General features: G+C 47.4%; 1 protein-coding gene across 5 annotated transcripts in view; it reads left to right on the forward strand.

Moving 5' to 3' along the window:
• The window catches only part of CSMD2 (CUB and Sushi multiple domains 2), a 583,106-nt gene that overhangs the window by 99,490 nt on the left and 467,593 nt on the right, over positions 1-16,023 (forward strand). For all 5 annotated transcript variants that reach the window (XM_032388322.1, XM_032388331.1, XM_032388357.1 and 2 more), the window contains exon 3: positions 2,547-2,659. In XM_032388322.1, coding sequence (XP_032244213.1) covers positions 2,547-2,659 — 113 coding nt within the window. The remainder of the gene's footprint in view (positions 1-2,546; positions 2,660-16,023) is intronic.

A 16,023-nucleotide genomic window follows, 5' to 3' on the forward strand; every position in this document is an offset into this window, starting at 1 on the left:
TTTATAGATTATGAATGCTCACCCTCTTCTTGTCATATATATTATAATCTTCCCAGTTTGTATTTTTCCTCCTTTTTTTTTAGTTTCTTTTGCTTTGCTACATGCTTTTAATTTTCACATAATTAAGTCAATCAATATTTTCCATTAATGCCTCTGGGATTTCACGCTGTCTCCATCAGTAATCAATTGCAAGAGATAGAACCCAAATCAAACTAGCTTAAGCAAGAAAAAAAAAAAAAAGAGGAAGGAAGGAAAGGAAAAATGGATGTATGGATGCAGGAATGGCTGGATGGAAGGATGGATGGATGGATGGAAAGTAGGAAGGAAAGAAGGAAGCAAGCAAACAAAGAAAGAATGTTGGCTTATGTAATTGGGCACTGCAGAGGTCGATGTCTCTGCATGGCTGGATTGAGGATCTCAACAATATATCATCAGGGTTCTGTCTGTCTTCTCTCACTTTCAGCTTTGTCTGTATCATGTGGGATATCATTTTGTAAAGCAGCTAGGCTCTGGGTAATGATAAGAAGGCTACTGGCAGTCCCAAGCTTACATTCTAATGATTTAGAATCCAAAACTAAAAGCTCCCAGAATCTGTATATCATATCCCGTGGAAGGACTCAGAATGATCCTGTTTAGGTTATGTGCCCTCCTTCTCCATGCCTGGAACTGGTCCATAAAGATGAGGGATATGTCATGATTGGTCATTTGCCCAATTCTGTAGCAGGTGAGCAGGTGAGGTATTCTGTGCAGCAACAGCTCCCTAGAAGAATGATGGTAGAAAGTGGGAGCCAAAGGAGTCCTTTAAACATGTCACTCTTAGAAAGACCTTCCCTAGCATAAGATGATACAAGAAAAAAAATAGGCTGTTTTTTCCTAATATGTATGTTTCACTATTTTACATCTAAATTTTTGACCCATGTGAGAAAGTGAGGGAGACAGAGACAGAAGGCCAGGGGCAGGGAGAGGGAGGTTATGGGGTGATGTAAGCATCTTTTCCTGGAGGCTCTTATACCAGAAGAGAACATGACCTTGGAACTTCTTTGGTCACCCGTTTCACAGCTCCATCACTTTCCTTCTCTGTTCCTTGAGTTTATTTTGAGTTAACACGAATCCTATAAGATTGGGATGGTGGGAAGGGCAAGGGCTTCATCTAGCAGAGGGCTTTTCGCAGTGGGCATTAACACATATCTGATTCAACATGTCTGAACCCAGGGTTCATGACTCCAGGGGACATCTGGGCATCCAGATATTATATGACAGTGGGAGGAATAGAGCGGGATCCGGGAGCACCACAGGTATCCCAAACTACTTGAAAATGAGGGTAAAGGTAAACCTTGAGTTCCCTCCCAGAGCCCTGACTGGGGTGCAGCGAGGCAGGGTAAGCCTCGGGGAGGAGATAAAGGACAGAGGCAGACAGGGGATTGGCCCCCTTACCACCTCCTCTGTGCATACTCAGGTCACATGTGGGGGACCCAGCCGCGGACACCTGCTCTCCTAAAATATGTTCCCAAGAATTAAGTAAAAGCTTCTTTATTTTATCTTTTTAACATTAGGAGAGTCTTTTACAAATGATTCTCTTGTGTTGCAAACGAATTATCTCAAGTTCAACAGTTCTTTCTGTTTCACCTCTGTTTCTTTTTCTTCACTGAACTCACAGAAAAAAAAATTAAGCATTTTAATTTTAAAAGCATGTACAGTATGATCCCATTTGTATGAAATTATTTCATTGACGATGGTCCCATCTGTTGATCCCTCCATTTCTTTGTATGTCAACTGTCAAGAACGGTTATTTCTAGATTGCATTGTTTGTTTTTTGTTTGTTTGTTTTTTTTGCTTTCATCTTTTAAAAATAATAAGCTACCATTTTTATAAAAGCAGTAGACTTATTCCTTTTAAAGATTTTATTTATTTATTCATGAGAGACAGAGAGAGAAAGAGAGAGAAGCAGGCTCCCAAGGAGCAGGAAGCCCGATGCGGGACTCGATCCCAGGACCCTGAGATCATGACCTGAGCTGAAGGCAGACGCTTAACCATCTGAGCCACCCAGGCGCCCGACTTATTCCTTTTAAAGAATAAAGTCTGTGATGAGAAGCATCCACCTTCTGCTACTTACAGTTGGGTATATTTTCCTCAGTATCCAAGTGAATGTTGTCTTTTGGCAATTATTAGTTGTCAATTTGTGGTGAAGTCAACCCAGAGCCGCAGAGGACCTCGGCCAGAAAGGGGAAGGACCAGAGAAGACACCCAAAGAGGAGAAAAGAGAAGAGACATAAATGAGGCAGACCTCCGGGCCAGGGGATGGCCTGTGGCTTTGGGGCGGAGGGGCCTCCACTTGTCTATGACAGAAGACTGCTGCTTGTCACCACCTCGGCTCCGTCACCTCTTTGTCCTCGGACACCTTGCATATGCCTGGTGTTAGGCTGCTTTCATATCCCTCCCCGGGCTGAAATCAGCATTTGCATCCAGCAGGTGCTCAATAAACGCTTAACGGATGCTCATTTCCCAAGGGGGTCATTCTCCCTAAATGGCACCTCTTTGTCTTTCAGGCTCACAGGCTTTCAGCTACCAGCTACTATCGTCAGCGCAGCCACCACCCTCTCTCTACGCCTCATCAGTGACTATGCGGTCAGCGCGCAGGGCTTCCACGCCAGCTATGAAGGTAGGTGCCTCCCGGCCTGGCTACAGGGGCCTGGCATGTGAGGTCAGAAGGGCTGTGGGCAGGGCCGTGTGGCTCTCAGCTGCAGGGGAGGGGTGTTACTGATTCAGAGCTTCCTCCTGTCCTAACAAGGCTGCCTACTAACCAGTAACTCGATTACCTAAATTGTCCGTGCCATGTTCCCAGGAAACTGAAAATTGAAATCAGAGCTCAGCTGCAGTCATTTATCCTGAGGGTCTGGTAACATCCTACTTGTCTATCCCCTAAATGTGTTTGGTTGTGTTTTTATTTTTTTAATTCCGTTTTCTATCGGGCTTAATTGTATAAGGTATCTCTGCTTGGTTTTGGAAATAAGAAAGATAGAAAGTCTAAGTAAAAGAAATACAATAAGTAGCTGAAAAAACACTTCTGCTCAATCTTGTCACTGCAGAAGTCAGTGTTAGATCATTCAGAGAAGAAAAATCCGTTTTTCCTCAATAGCACAGATTAGGGTTTCTTGGTTTGAGTTATGCAAATAATTTCCACTTCTCTCAGCTTGTTTAAATTTGGTGTTGGCATTCAAATTAACACTGATATCTTCAGATTATACACTATTATTATTATTAACTTTATTATATTAGTTCAGAAGGTGGTACTTCTAGATCTCTGTCATTTCCCTGGGAAATTTACATCTCATTAATAGGTAATTGTGCTGCTCTTGGCTAAGACCCACACTGCTATTTTGTGTGGAGATCATTAATAGGCATATTTTAAGACCGTTAATGATAATTAATAACAGTAATGACATAACGCCCTAGTAAAGCATGCCAGTTATTTGAAAGCTTTCTTATCTCCAAGAACTTAAAGAATAAGTGATGCTTTTTCAAATGGAGCTATAACAACATAGAAACAGATACCGCCTTTGTCCTGACTAGGAATAGACTATGGAAACAGGGCAAGTCCTACTTCTTTGGGAAAATCCACCCGTGGTAGCCGGGGTGTGGGGGACAGAGTTTGATGCTTTAACCTGAGCGTTTGAGGACTCCTGAGAAAGGTCTCAGTTATTTTTAACTAAAGGTTCCTGAGAAGGCTCCAGAGAAAATTCTGCATGCCTTTAACTGATAGTTTCTGACATAATTCCAGATCACTTTAACTGAGGGCTCCTGACATAACCATAGTCACCTTTAGCTGAGGGCTCCTGACAAAGACCTAATGGTCTCTAAAGGTCTCTTGAGGTAGCCCAATTTCTTTAGAAAAAAATGATCAGTTCCTCCCAGTATCAAGTCTGTGATCTTGGTCATTCTAGCTACATCTTCACCCCAAACCTTTGTCCCTGAACCCAAAGTAATTCTCTCCAAGTTTGAGTTATAACCTCCTTACCAAGAGATGCCTCTTCAGAAATCCCTTACAGCATCTCTGGTCACGAGTTCCTTCTACAGCATGTTGGCCTTGGGGAGACTGGATGTGTTTGGGGATCGTGGTGACAATGAGTCAGGGACACCAGAGTTGGTGTCTGCAAAGATGCTGGGAGGGGCTGACGCAGGGGGCCCTGGCTGGACCCTCACGATGTCCTCAGTCCGCCGTCCTTTTAGATGCTTGTCTGAGGCCTGGGCTTTCATGAGTGCCTTATTGATCTCTGCCCATATTGCCCCCTCTGGGAAACAATGCCAAGCACTTTTCCACCAGGCAGAGCAGATCTGAGATTATAGTCACTGATATCGTTTAAATCAGAGGTGGTATGTAGCCTGGGAATCATGGGCGGGGCTTATAGTTGGACATCAAAGGTCTATAAACCCCTTGAAATTAGGGGCAAAATTCTGATATTTAAAAAAAAATTTCTTTTTTTTTTTTTTTTTTTGAGAACAAGTGCTAGCAGGGGGTGGGTGGGCAGGGGAAGAGGGAGAGGGAGAGAGAGAATCTTAAGCAGGCTCCATGCCGAGCGCAGAGCCTGACACGGGGCTCGATCTCACAACCCTGAGATCATGACCTGAGCCGGAATCAAGAGTCAGATGCTTAACTAACTGAGCGCCATTCTGAATGTATATGGATGTGTGTGTGTATGGGTGTGTTTTCTTTTTTTAAGGAAGGGTCTAAAACAGAGATCAACAAACTCTGGCCCGCTGGCTAAATCCAGTCCATGTTTGTTTTTGTAAATAAAGTTTTATTAGCATGCAGCTAAGCCTATTTGTGGCCGTGTTGTCTCTGACTGTCGGCCTGCGCTACAACTTGAGTCTCGCTACTGCCACAGAAACCATGTGGCCTGCAAACCCTAAAATCTTTACTCTCTCGTCCTTTACAGAGAAAGCTGGTTGACCCTTTGTCTAGAGCTGTGCTGTCCAGTGTGGTCGCCATTAGCCACACGGAAATATTTATATTTACATTACTCAAAATGAAATAACACTTAAAATTCAGTTTCTCAGTCCTATTAGCTTCCTATCGAGTGTTCAGGAGCCACACGTGGCCACCATATTGGACATCACGGGTAGAGAGCAGCACAGGTAGCAGGGCATGCTACTGGACGAGCTGAGCCAGAGCTTCCATCAGCTTCACAAAGGGTCTGCGATTCAAAAGAGGTCGTAAAATAGTACGGTAGAGTAGAGGCTGATGGGTCCCTCCTTCCACCTGCCTGGCACAGAGGAGGGAGCCCAGACGCGAGGGGGCTCAGCATTCTGCTGCAGGACCAACGGGCCAGAGGAAGGGCCTGCCCTACCCCAGCCACGTAATGGTGTCACTGGTGGTAAGAGGACAAAGCCTTGCGGGCAAAAGGCCCACGCAAACCCCGGACCCGTGCACACAGGTTGCTATAGCTGAGTCCCCGTGTGGTCACCTGGGCAGAGTTTCTTTCAGCTCCGGTCTGTGTGGCTGCTGTCTTTGTGTGGCCTGGCAGAGTGGCTCAGAGACGGGTGTGCTAACGAGGGAGCCAAGCACAGAGAAGCCGAGATCCCATGGATCTGGCCTGGGACTGGCCCCTGGGGCGACCTGCGCATCCGGAAAAGTATGAATTGCACTGACTTCTGGAATACCCCAAGTGGAGGGGTGGGGGGCGGGTGGTGGGGAAGGTGGGAGGAGCCAGTAGGGGCAGCCGCCGCTGGGAATAAACCATGTGCTACCTGCATTCACCGTGGTGGCCTGACTGTCACTGGGCTTATCAACAAGACACCAGATAATCCCATCTTTGCGGATTTACTGATAAACACTAGCTTCTTAGGCCTGTAACTGACTAACTGACCTTGGGCAGAATTTTTGGAACTACCTGGGCCTCATTGAAGGGGGGGGATCTAGTAGTCAGAAGGATTCTGAAGATTTGGCTTTCTGGGGAAGAGGTCAGCTCCAGTGCAGAGTGCACCTTAGACAATTGTGCTGGACAAGTCCTAGACAGACAGGGTCCAGAAGAGGAGCCCCCCCCATGAGGCCGGGCTGCCCCTGCCACGACGGCCCCCTTGCGTTCTCTAGTCAGGATGTTGCCGCATCCATTTAGAAAACATCTGGGTCCTGCTCTCGGTAGCTCCCCTTGGCCAACGTCCCTGAGAGTCCACTATCAAAGGGAGTTTGTCTCCTCCACTGCATCGGGAGCATGGAAAGTGCCGATAAGGGGCTGAGCTCCTGCGGAGACTTTGGAGAGAGGTGAAGTCAGGTGAAGAGTGTCAGCCCACGGCAGCTGGCCCTTCAAGGCAAAGATCAAAAAGGCCAGTCGTCTAACCCTGAAGACGACAGGAGATGCTTGATTTGTAATCCCCGGGACAAGAGCGTGGGCTGCGGCCTCGGACCAGAGGGAAAGGGATCAACTTGTATTAAGCGCTGACTGTATGCCAGGCACTTTACATACATTTTCTCACTTAATCCCCACGGCAGCCCTGCAGACAGACATTGCTATCTCCATCTTACAGATGTACGGGCTGTGTGCTCCTCGAGAGTTTTGTGTTCAGCTTCAGGCTACTTGATGGCCAGGAGTTTTTCTGTGGCTTCACTAAAGACTGCGCTCCCTGCAAAATTCCTGGAGCAGGGCAGAAATGGGTGACTCCATTTCATGGGCAGGTAAACGGGAGCTAAGTCAGAGGCAGGGGGAGGACCCAGGAAGCCTGCCTCGGCTTCAGCACCCCTCCCGGCTGGTGTGGGTCATCCTGGGGAGGCAACAAGAGATGTGTCCAGAACCTCTCAGCTAGGGTTGCCGGATAAACTCAAGGATGCCCAGTTAATTGGAATTTTAAATTATTCAAATTAAAAATTTGAATAGTTAAAGTAGAAGTCTATCCCAAACATTCCACGGGATATACTTATACTAAAAACTTGTCCATGGTCCATCTGAAGCCCGAATTTAACAGAGAGTCCTGTGTATTCATTTGCTGGCTCTGGTAACCCTATTCTCAGCACTGAGTCCCCATAAGTCCTCACCCCATTCACTCCCCGCCCCCCTTCCTGACTTCCAGATCTGCCCCGTCCTGCTTTGCCCACCTAGGGTTGCCCATCCTCCGCAGAGGGTCCAGCCTCACCTCTGCCAATCTGGCGAGTGTACATTTAGACAGCGCTCCGTGCGTGCACACGGGCACCTGCACAGGGATGCAGATCCACGTGCCTTTGGAGTTATGCTCTATATTCAGTTCTGTAATCTGGTTAATGAGGACGGCGTTTTTCTATGTTAATAAAAGTAGCCCTGCTTTGTTTGTCCTTCCGAATGAATATCAGCAAAGGAGCCATTGTGGTTTGCATATATCACAATTATTTAACCAGTAGTCTTCTGTGGACACTTAGGTGAAGAACATTCTTGTACATACAACTTAAACCCTCATCTAATTATCTTCTTAGAATAAATTCTTGGAAGTGCAATTGCTGGGTCAAAGAGTGGGTAGATTTTACATTTTAATGCATAATTCCACAGTGTTCTTGGAAAGGTTATGTTGATACACACCTCCACCAACAGCACATGAGGGCCTAGCCCTCTGCCCCCTACTTTACCTACGTTGCATGTTGGTGAGTTTTAAATCCATTTCATTGATTAAAATAGATAAAAAATGAAATCTCATTGGTTGTTATAATTTCTGTCTCTTTGATGACAGGGAAGGTCGAGCACCTGTCTTCGCTTAGTGGCCTTTTATAGATCATTTTGTAAATTGCTTGTCCCCCCCCCCCCCCCGCCCATTTTTCTTTTGAGGTGTTAGTATTTTTTCTTATCTCTTTTTTTGTAAGTGGGTTTGCATATTAAAGATATTAAAGTTATGGGTTTCCTTTTGATGTGTGGGATTTTTAATTTTTATGCCACCAATTTTAAATTAAAAAATTTACTTTTATGATCTACCTTTGGTGTCATGTTTGGAAAGGCCTTTTCCATGCCATGATCAGATAAATATTCATTTAAATGTTCATCTTATTCTTTTGGAGTTTTATTTTTACATTTTACTTTTAAATCCTATTGGAATTCAGCTGTGTTTGTCTTGGTTTCAGTGGCTATTTCTGTCTCTGGCCCTCCAATGCTCTGCCCTGCCTTTTCCCTCTTTGAGTGTGTGGAAGTCCCTTACTTCTCAATTTGTCCCGAGTGTGACTCTCCCTGATGTTGTCTTTGGGCATTACTTCTCCCAGCCTAGCCGCCAGGCTTCTCGCCTTCTCCACACACAATCTGAAAGACTATGGGATTGTTTCTGTCTATTCCAGACTCATCAGCATGTAAACAGGAGTTGTTATAAGCAGACCAGAAAAGTCAATTAGATGAGAGTCTCTGCAGGTTTTAAATGCCCAATCCTGGGTGCACCTTTGCGTTTTCGGACCATTAATCCAGAGTCGTCTGTCTGACACTTCCGTGAAGGAGAACCCATCCCTGAGTGCAGGGTCTCAGTCGATCAGATCTATTTTCATCATCCAGATCTGAAAACAGGTATTTCTGCTTAGCTAACTCTGACTGTCATCTTGGAATCCCACTATCAAAATATTGTAGGCTGCCTTAAAAATCAGGCCTGTTCTTTTTCACTTAGTATCTCCACAGAATCTAGAAGGATGAAGAACCCTTATTCTTGCCAATTCCCTGGTAACTGTTAAGGGGAGAGGTGGCATCATACAATGATTAAGACTCCAGGTCCTGAGTTCATACGTGTCTGGAATCAAAGCCCATATCCGCCATTCACTTGCTGTGCGAACTTGGGCAAGGAATTTCTTTTCTCTAAGCTCTGACCTCCCCATCTGTGAAATCAGGGTAAGAATATGCTTCACAGAGTTGTGAAGACTAAGGAAGAGAACACACAAGTCACACGATGTGTCCAGGACCCTGGCCAATATCCCTGCTCCATAAATGTCCGTGGATTCACGAAGTTCCCCTCACGCTAACCTAACTCGCCTGAGATTATCTCAGGAGATGGGAGAAAAGATGATGCCATCGCCAGAGGTCACAGTCCCAGCTCCACCCCAGTCCCCTGGCTCCTGAGTTTGCCCCAGACCCTCAAACCAGTTGTTCATGGTGTGTCTGGTCTACAAACGGACCGTGGCCTCTGTGGGGAAGGAGCAGAGTGTTGTCCATAACCGTGAGCCCCAGCACTGCCACTCAGGGCGTCCACTGGACAGGGATGAGGCTTCGGGCCCTGCCGCCTGGTGGCCTGGAGCTGCCCAGGTCACGGCCGGGAACTTAGCCTTTCCATGGCCTCTGCTCTTTACATCAGAGACGTTGGCTCTAGAGCTAAAAGTGCTAGCAACATGGCCAGCAGGCCCGAGATGTTGGAGGTTAGAGTCCTGGACTTGAAAGCTGTGACTGTCTTTGCAGACACACACGCGCATGCGTGTGCACATACATGCACGCATGCTCACACTTGCTGTGCACACACATGTGCGTGCACAAACATATGCATGCACACATGCACATACATGCACGTACCACTTTTCCATATTTCCTTTCATCTAATTCAGATGCCCTGAAGCCCACCCATGAACCACTAGTCCGCCTGAAAAGCTGAGCCCAGAGGGGCCGACATCGCACATGAAGTTGGTAGAGACTCTTTCCTTCACTGAGCTAATATTTTTTGAGTGCCTATTGTGTGCAGTTGCTGATTTTTCAGCCAAGCCCCACCTTCCTAGCCACCCCCTCTGTCCTCATCCACCTGGTAAGGGAGGAAGAGGACGCGCTCACTGTAGTGTCACTTCTGAAAAAATGCCATGGTGACCTTCTGCTACGACGGAAGGTCAGCAGCGTCCTTACGGGGGCTCAGACACACGTGTAGGGGACAGAAGGACAAAGATGGAGCTCCCTGTGGGCGCTGGACCAGGAGAGGCAGGTTTGAAGCAAGCTTCGGGACAGAGTGTGCTTTCGTGGCTTTTGGAGGTGGGAGCAGGGTGAGAGGTGACCATGACACTCTGTACACAGGGAAATTGGGGTCCAGAAATGGACCCCTCCTGATTTTATCCCTTCCTGTCATTAGGCCCTCTGATTCCCAACTCTTAGTCTCTACCTCTCAGACAATTTCCTCATTCTGAAAGGGCTCCCCAATTCTGGGACATTATGCAGACATTTCAAAAGTGGACTAATGGAAGCTATTCGACTATATATATGTACATGTGCACTGAATATGCAATTTGCATTCAGACCACTCTGGTCCAGCACGGCAGGCCTGGCGAGGCCTCCTCTAGGGTGGGAGGCGATGAATGTCCATTTCCTCTGCCCAGGAGGGATGGTGTGCGCTTCCTGAGTGAACCTGCTCCATTTCCGATGGCTCTGCCTTGGGAGTTGGAGAACATTCCTTTTAATCAGTACCGTGGAGTAGCAAATTAATACATAGAGATGTGACATTTGAGACAAATTGTGCAGCACTTCTCAATAAGTGGGGAATCAGGATGAATTTCATATCACGTCCTCAGTAATCCCACAAACAGTTCATCATGCACAGTGATATTTTCCCCCTTTGGGGGAAGAGTATTAACATAATTTGACGATGATATCATACCAGACTCTAGCGCCCTGACCCGCCTCATGTCAGTGTGCTAGAAGACAGGGTGGTGATGGCGAAGGAGCGTTTTTAGGTGGGTGTGTTACCCACCGGTAAGGTGCACATCCGCTTTACTTCCCTGCCCTCGTTCATTCCTCCTTCATTCAGCAAATATTTACTGCACACCTGCTCTGTGCCAGGTCTCAAGGTAGGCTTCGAGAAGTATGAGTGAATAAGAAGCAGCCCCCACCTTCGAGGAGCTCTGACACCTAAGACTCATGGAAGGAGTCAGAGCAGAGGAACAGGGCTCACAAAGAAGTGGGTTCAAACCCTGGCTAGCTATGAGAACTTAGGCAAGTCTCCCAACCTCCCTGAGCTGATTTTTTTTTGCAAAAGAGAAACTGTAATGCCCACCTCAAGGGATTGTGATGAGGACTAAAAGAGTTAATGCATGCAAAATGCCTGGCACAGAGTCTCTATTCAATAAATACCAGCTCCTCTACCACATGGGGAAAATTGCTCTCCTGCCTGGTTGGGTCTCTGGAGATCGATGTGAGCATTGCCTTGTCCCCACTGTGTGACCTCGGGCAAGGCACCGAACCTCTCAGCTGCCTCCTATGGAAAATGGGATAACCCACTCTTCCTTACCAGAGGAGTGTGAGCATTAGTTAAAAGGTCTGGAAAGTACCTAGCATGACATTTGGCACACAGTTGACACTCAGCAAAAGGAAGCTATTATAATATGGCCCGGTGTGTTTTGTGGGAGTAAAAAAAAAAAATATTTCCCAACAAAGCATTTGGTCAAGCCTTGTGGGTCTCTAAGAGTAAGGAATGCCACCTATGTTTTTGTTTCTTCTGTCATCACCATACCTCAGTCCCAGGCTTTGCACACGGGGGACACCACAGTGGTAGCTAGTTCTTGCCTCTGCTAATCTGGATCCCTCCTAGTCCGTATAAGGCTTTTGTGCAAATTAGCACAAGTGGCCACCCTAAGGGGACACAGCCCTGTAAGCATATGGTTTAGTGGGTGGAGGATAGGCTGGGTTTTAGTTCTCATCACCCCCCTGTCTGGGTACCCTTTTGCAATACTCAACCTGAGCAACTGCACATGGGGGCCTCGCTCCAGAGGCTTCCTTTTAGGAGTCCACAAAGAGTGACTCTTTGTCCAACAAAAGATTCAGAGAATCATTAGATGCTTGGATGCAAAGATCTCGGGGAGCTTTCACTTAAACCCTCTGGTTGCTTCCAGGATGGAGAACAAACTCCTTACCCGACCATGAAAGCCCGGGACATCAGCCCCACCTCCACCCCCTTCCTCCTCCTCCTGCCGCATCTTTGTCCAGTCTCTGTCTCGCCCTCATTCCTCAGACTCCTCCACGCACTGCTCTGCTCTTCCTCTTGTTTTCCTTCCAGACTCTGCTTAACCCAAATCCACAGGCTGCCCATGGTGCAAATGCTGCCTCTCAGCTCTGGGTCTGTCCCCTCCCATCCCGTGCATCGCTCATACCTTCCCTCTTCCTCCTTTGCTTTCTCTCCACCCACGTGTGCTTCTGGACGGCTGGGACACGCAGGAGAGCACCGAGATCACGAGCTCAGGTCTGGAGGGAGAATCGGTTCCCAGCTCAGCTGGCTAGCAGCTGTTGTGGGAATTTGACCTCCCCTGTCATAGGAGGACTGTAAGAATCCCTCCTCCGTGCACTTCTCACTGGGAGCAAATGAGACCACCCGTGTCGGGAGTTCCTAACATGCTCAACAAGAAGACATGGGGACTGTCGTGATCACTGTTGATAGCTGTGTGCCCAGCCCAGGATCTGACACGTGATGGATCCTCAGTAAACAATGATTTAATAAGGGGGAGTGGACAAGTGGTCACTTTGCCCAATGTAAAAGACCCCGACAAGGAGAGAGATTTGCTCAAGGTTCCTGGGACTGTATTCCATTGAATGTGAGATGCCGTCTGTTATGATACAGCTCGATCTGATGTACCACAGAGAAAGAAAAACAGGTTGCCAATTAAAGTATGACATGCTATTGATTATAAGACACAGCCCAGTTTCAAAGATATTAAAATATGGAAAAACGGGTGCCCTTGAACCGATGAAATATGGTAATTCCTTAATTGCTTTTGACCACCCCCCCAGCCTCATTTGCAGGGGGCTCGTCCTTCTGACCTCTTCTCTGACCCAGGACTCTCAGATGGTCTGAGCTCTTCCTTTTCAGCATTCAGGTGGTGGCTCTCTCGGCCATGTGATCACCTCTTAATTTATTCTCTTGGCTTTGAGTCTCATTACTTCTCAATTTTCTGCATTGAACTCTGTTTAACACCTATTAGCACAGGTCTTCAGTTGATAAACGCCTTTTTCGTGGGAGGCAGCATGATGCCCCAGTCTTGACCCTCCCTCCTATCTGTGCCCAAGGCGGGTGAGCCCATTAAACCCAGACACGACTCACTTTGGGCCACAGCCAGCCTCGCCCAGAATGACCCTTGAGGCCCAGAGAACAGCACTGGGTGGGGACGTGAATGTGGTTTCTCCCACTGAGATGGGAGGTGGGAGGGCCTTTAAGCACTGTCCTGGCAGACTGTAGCTGGATGCCCACGTGTCTCCCTCCTATGGGCCTGGGTCAGGGGAGAACATCAGAGCTTCCTCCGCTGACCCCCACCCTGGATGTTGAAAGGACACATGCCTTTCTCCGCCTCTTCCCCGGGGGAACTTGTCTCCCAGCCCCTGAGCCGAGCATGGACACCGCCAAATGGAAGTATCAGAGTGAATATTCCCATCTCATCTCTTCCCATTATTTGATAATGTGGGGGTGATAAGCCAGTATTTTGGATCAGGCTTTCCAGCTTTTCCCTTTAATAATGTGGATAATCGAGGGTTTGAATCCACTGACCGTTCATTTTAACAGCAGGAGGGAAAAACACCACGTTAGGTGGGAGACTCGGATGTGGAGGTTTGCAGGTGGATGGACTACATCTCCACCCTCCCCCTTCCCATCCCGATGCACGATAGTTACTTCACAGTCCCGCGTCCTCACACGAGCCACAGCGGCCATGCCCAGGGGCTCCGAGAGCAAGAAAACCAAGGAATCCAGCACTTGTTGAGCACCTTTGACGTGCCCAGTGAGGCGGTGGAAGCTTTGCAGACACTGGACATCACCACCTCGAGGGCAAGGCCTTCCTTAGAATCCCCATTTCGCGGAGAAGGAAGTCCAGGCCCGGAGAGGTTAGATGGCTTGTCCGAGGTTATACAGCACCGAAGAATCCTGCACCCTTCTCCACTCTGTGCTGCCTCCCCAGATAAGTCCCAGTCGGTCCTCCAAACGCACCTCTCCAGCTCTCCTGACCCCACAGAAAGGAGGGGTGGTGGAGAGTCAGGTGGGTCCGCACAGGGCACTGGGATGTTTCCCAGAGCCTGCAGTCCCCAGTCTTGACACTTCCGAGGACACCGTTGCTGCCAGAGACCCTGTCTTGTGGGTGACGGCTTTGCTCTCCTGCTTTTCAACCTTTACTTCCAGCTCTTCATTTCCTGCTCTTTCCTGAAGACCTTTATATTCCTGGGGCTTTTTTTCCATAATGCATTCCAGGAATATAGGAATTATTTAGGAATAATGCAGATTGCATTTGGTAATGAATTACATGACCAGGAGTGGTCTTGTGAAGTGGAAGGGGGCAGAGAAATGGCAAGCCAAGCACGTTTCAGCCTCAGGACCTCCGTACATCTGTTCCCTTGACCTGCTCTGCTCAGCCCTGGAGGTCCCATAGCCTTCTCCCTTGTCTTGGCTTCAGGTCTCGACTCAAGTGCCCCCTCATCAGAGAGGCCTTCCCTGACCATCCTATATAACACAGCACCCCCACCCCCATTTCTCCCTCTCACCCCTTCACGTATGATAATGATTATTTGTTTATTTGCTTATTATCTGTCTCCCCTACTAGAATGTGAGTTTTGGGGGGCCAGGGTCTTTGTCTTTTTTGCACTATTATTGTTGTTCTCTGCTGAGTCCTCAGCTCCAAGAACAACAGGTCCTGATGTGTTAGGCACTCAGTAAATATTTGGTGAATGAATGAATGAAAGAAATCAAAGGTCAGAAGAAAGAAAGAGCACATATATTTGAGCACCTGCAAGAAATCTTGCAGGGCAGAAGCATAGAATATGAGAAGCAGGAGTAGCAGGAACTAAGTTCGATGAGGGTCAAGGGCCAGCTCCTGCAGGGCCTGGGAGGCCACGGGAAGGAGTCTGGGCTTTATTTGCAGAGAAAGGCCATCACCAAGGGGTGCTGGGCAGCGAAGTGACACGGTGAGATTTGTACTTTAGGGATGGTGAGGAGGGCAGGGGGCAGATTGGAGGCAAGGGGCCATTGCAGATGGGGACCACTGCCCAGCACAGAAGGTGCCTAGACCTTCATCAGTGCCGGGGAGGGTGCCAGGACAAGGGGACACGTGGCCCCAGGGCTCATACCACACTGCCCATATTCCCCATGGAAGGGTATCTAAGCTGCTGGAACAGAAGAAATGACCTACACGTGAAAAAACTTGGCTCTCCCAATGGCTTAAACAAAAATATTGATGATATTCCTGTCTGCAGGCATTCATAATGTGACTGTAACTGATGGAACAAGCTCACCTTAAGAGTCCAGGTGAATATATGAATGTCCAAGTACTGGGGTCTCCAGTTTTAAGTGCTGAAGCCCTAGAGATCACACTTGGAAATTTTGCAGAGGATTCAGAGCAGGGAGGAAGAGCAAATACATAGGACAATGATGACTGTAAGGACGACTCACGTTGCTTCTGCTCTGGCCAGGTGCCAGGTCCTCTTCAAAGTACCTTACATTTTAACATTTAATCCTCATGATGCTCCTATGAGGTAGGCACGATTATTATCCCCATTTTACTGATGAAGCACAGAGAAGTTAAGTAATGTGCTTGAGGTCACAAAGCTAATAAGAGGTAGAATGAGGGTTCAGACCCAGGCAATTTGATTGTCAGCTGGCAAAAAAGAATAAAATAATTCCACACAGCTGGGACCCTTGGATCAAAAAAAAAAATATGTTGCTATAGGAGAGAGCAGTGCCAAGCTTTGTGCTTTAAAGGGCCTGGCAAAAGGAAACAATGTACTCATCTGACTATATTCAAATGTAAAAGTTCTGTATAACAAAAACTATCTCCAGTGGAAAGGAAACAGTTGACTATTGAATCATATTATGCCAAGTATGGTAGGAAAGGATTATTCTTTATGTTACATAACTAGCCTATCCAAGGTGGTAAGAAATCTGGAGTTCACACCAGAGGAAATAGAGTCAGCAAGTGAATATACAGGAAAGCTATTCCGTCTTGCTAGTCATCGAAGTAATGTCAATTAAACCAATGAAATGGCACTTTAGACCTAGTAAATTAGCTCGAAGAGCCTTAGGAAGAAAGAGAGTGCTGGCATAGATGCAGAGAAACGAGCACACTCACAGGTTGCTGGTGGCGATGTAAATTAGTCCTTTGGG

This window comes from Phoca vitulina, unplaced genomic scaffold (genome assembly GCF_004348235.1).
Source record: "Phoca vitulina isolate PV1807 unplaced genomic scaffold, GSC_HSeal_1.0 scaffold2, whole genome shotgun sequence".
NCBI classification, from domain to species: Eukaryota; Metazoa; Chordata; class Mammalia; order Carnivora; family Phocidae; genus Phoca; species Phoca vitulina.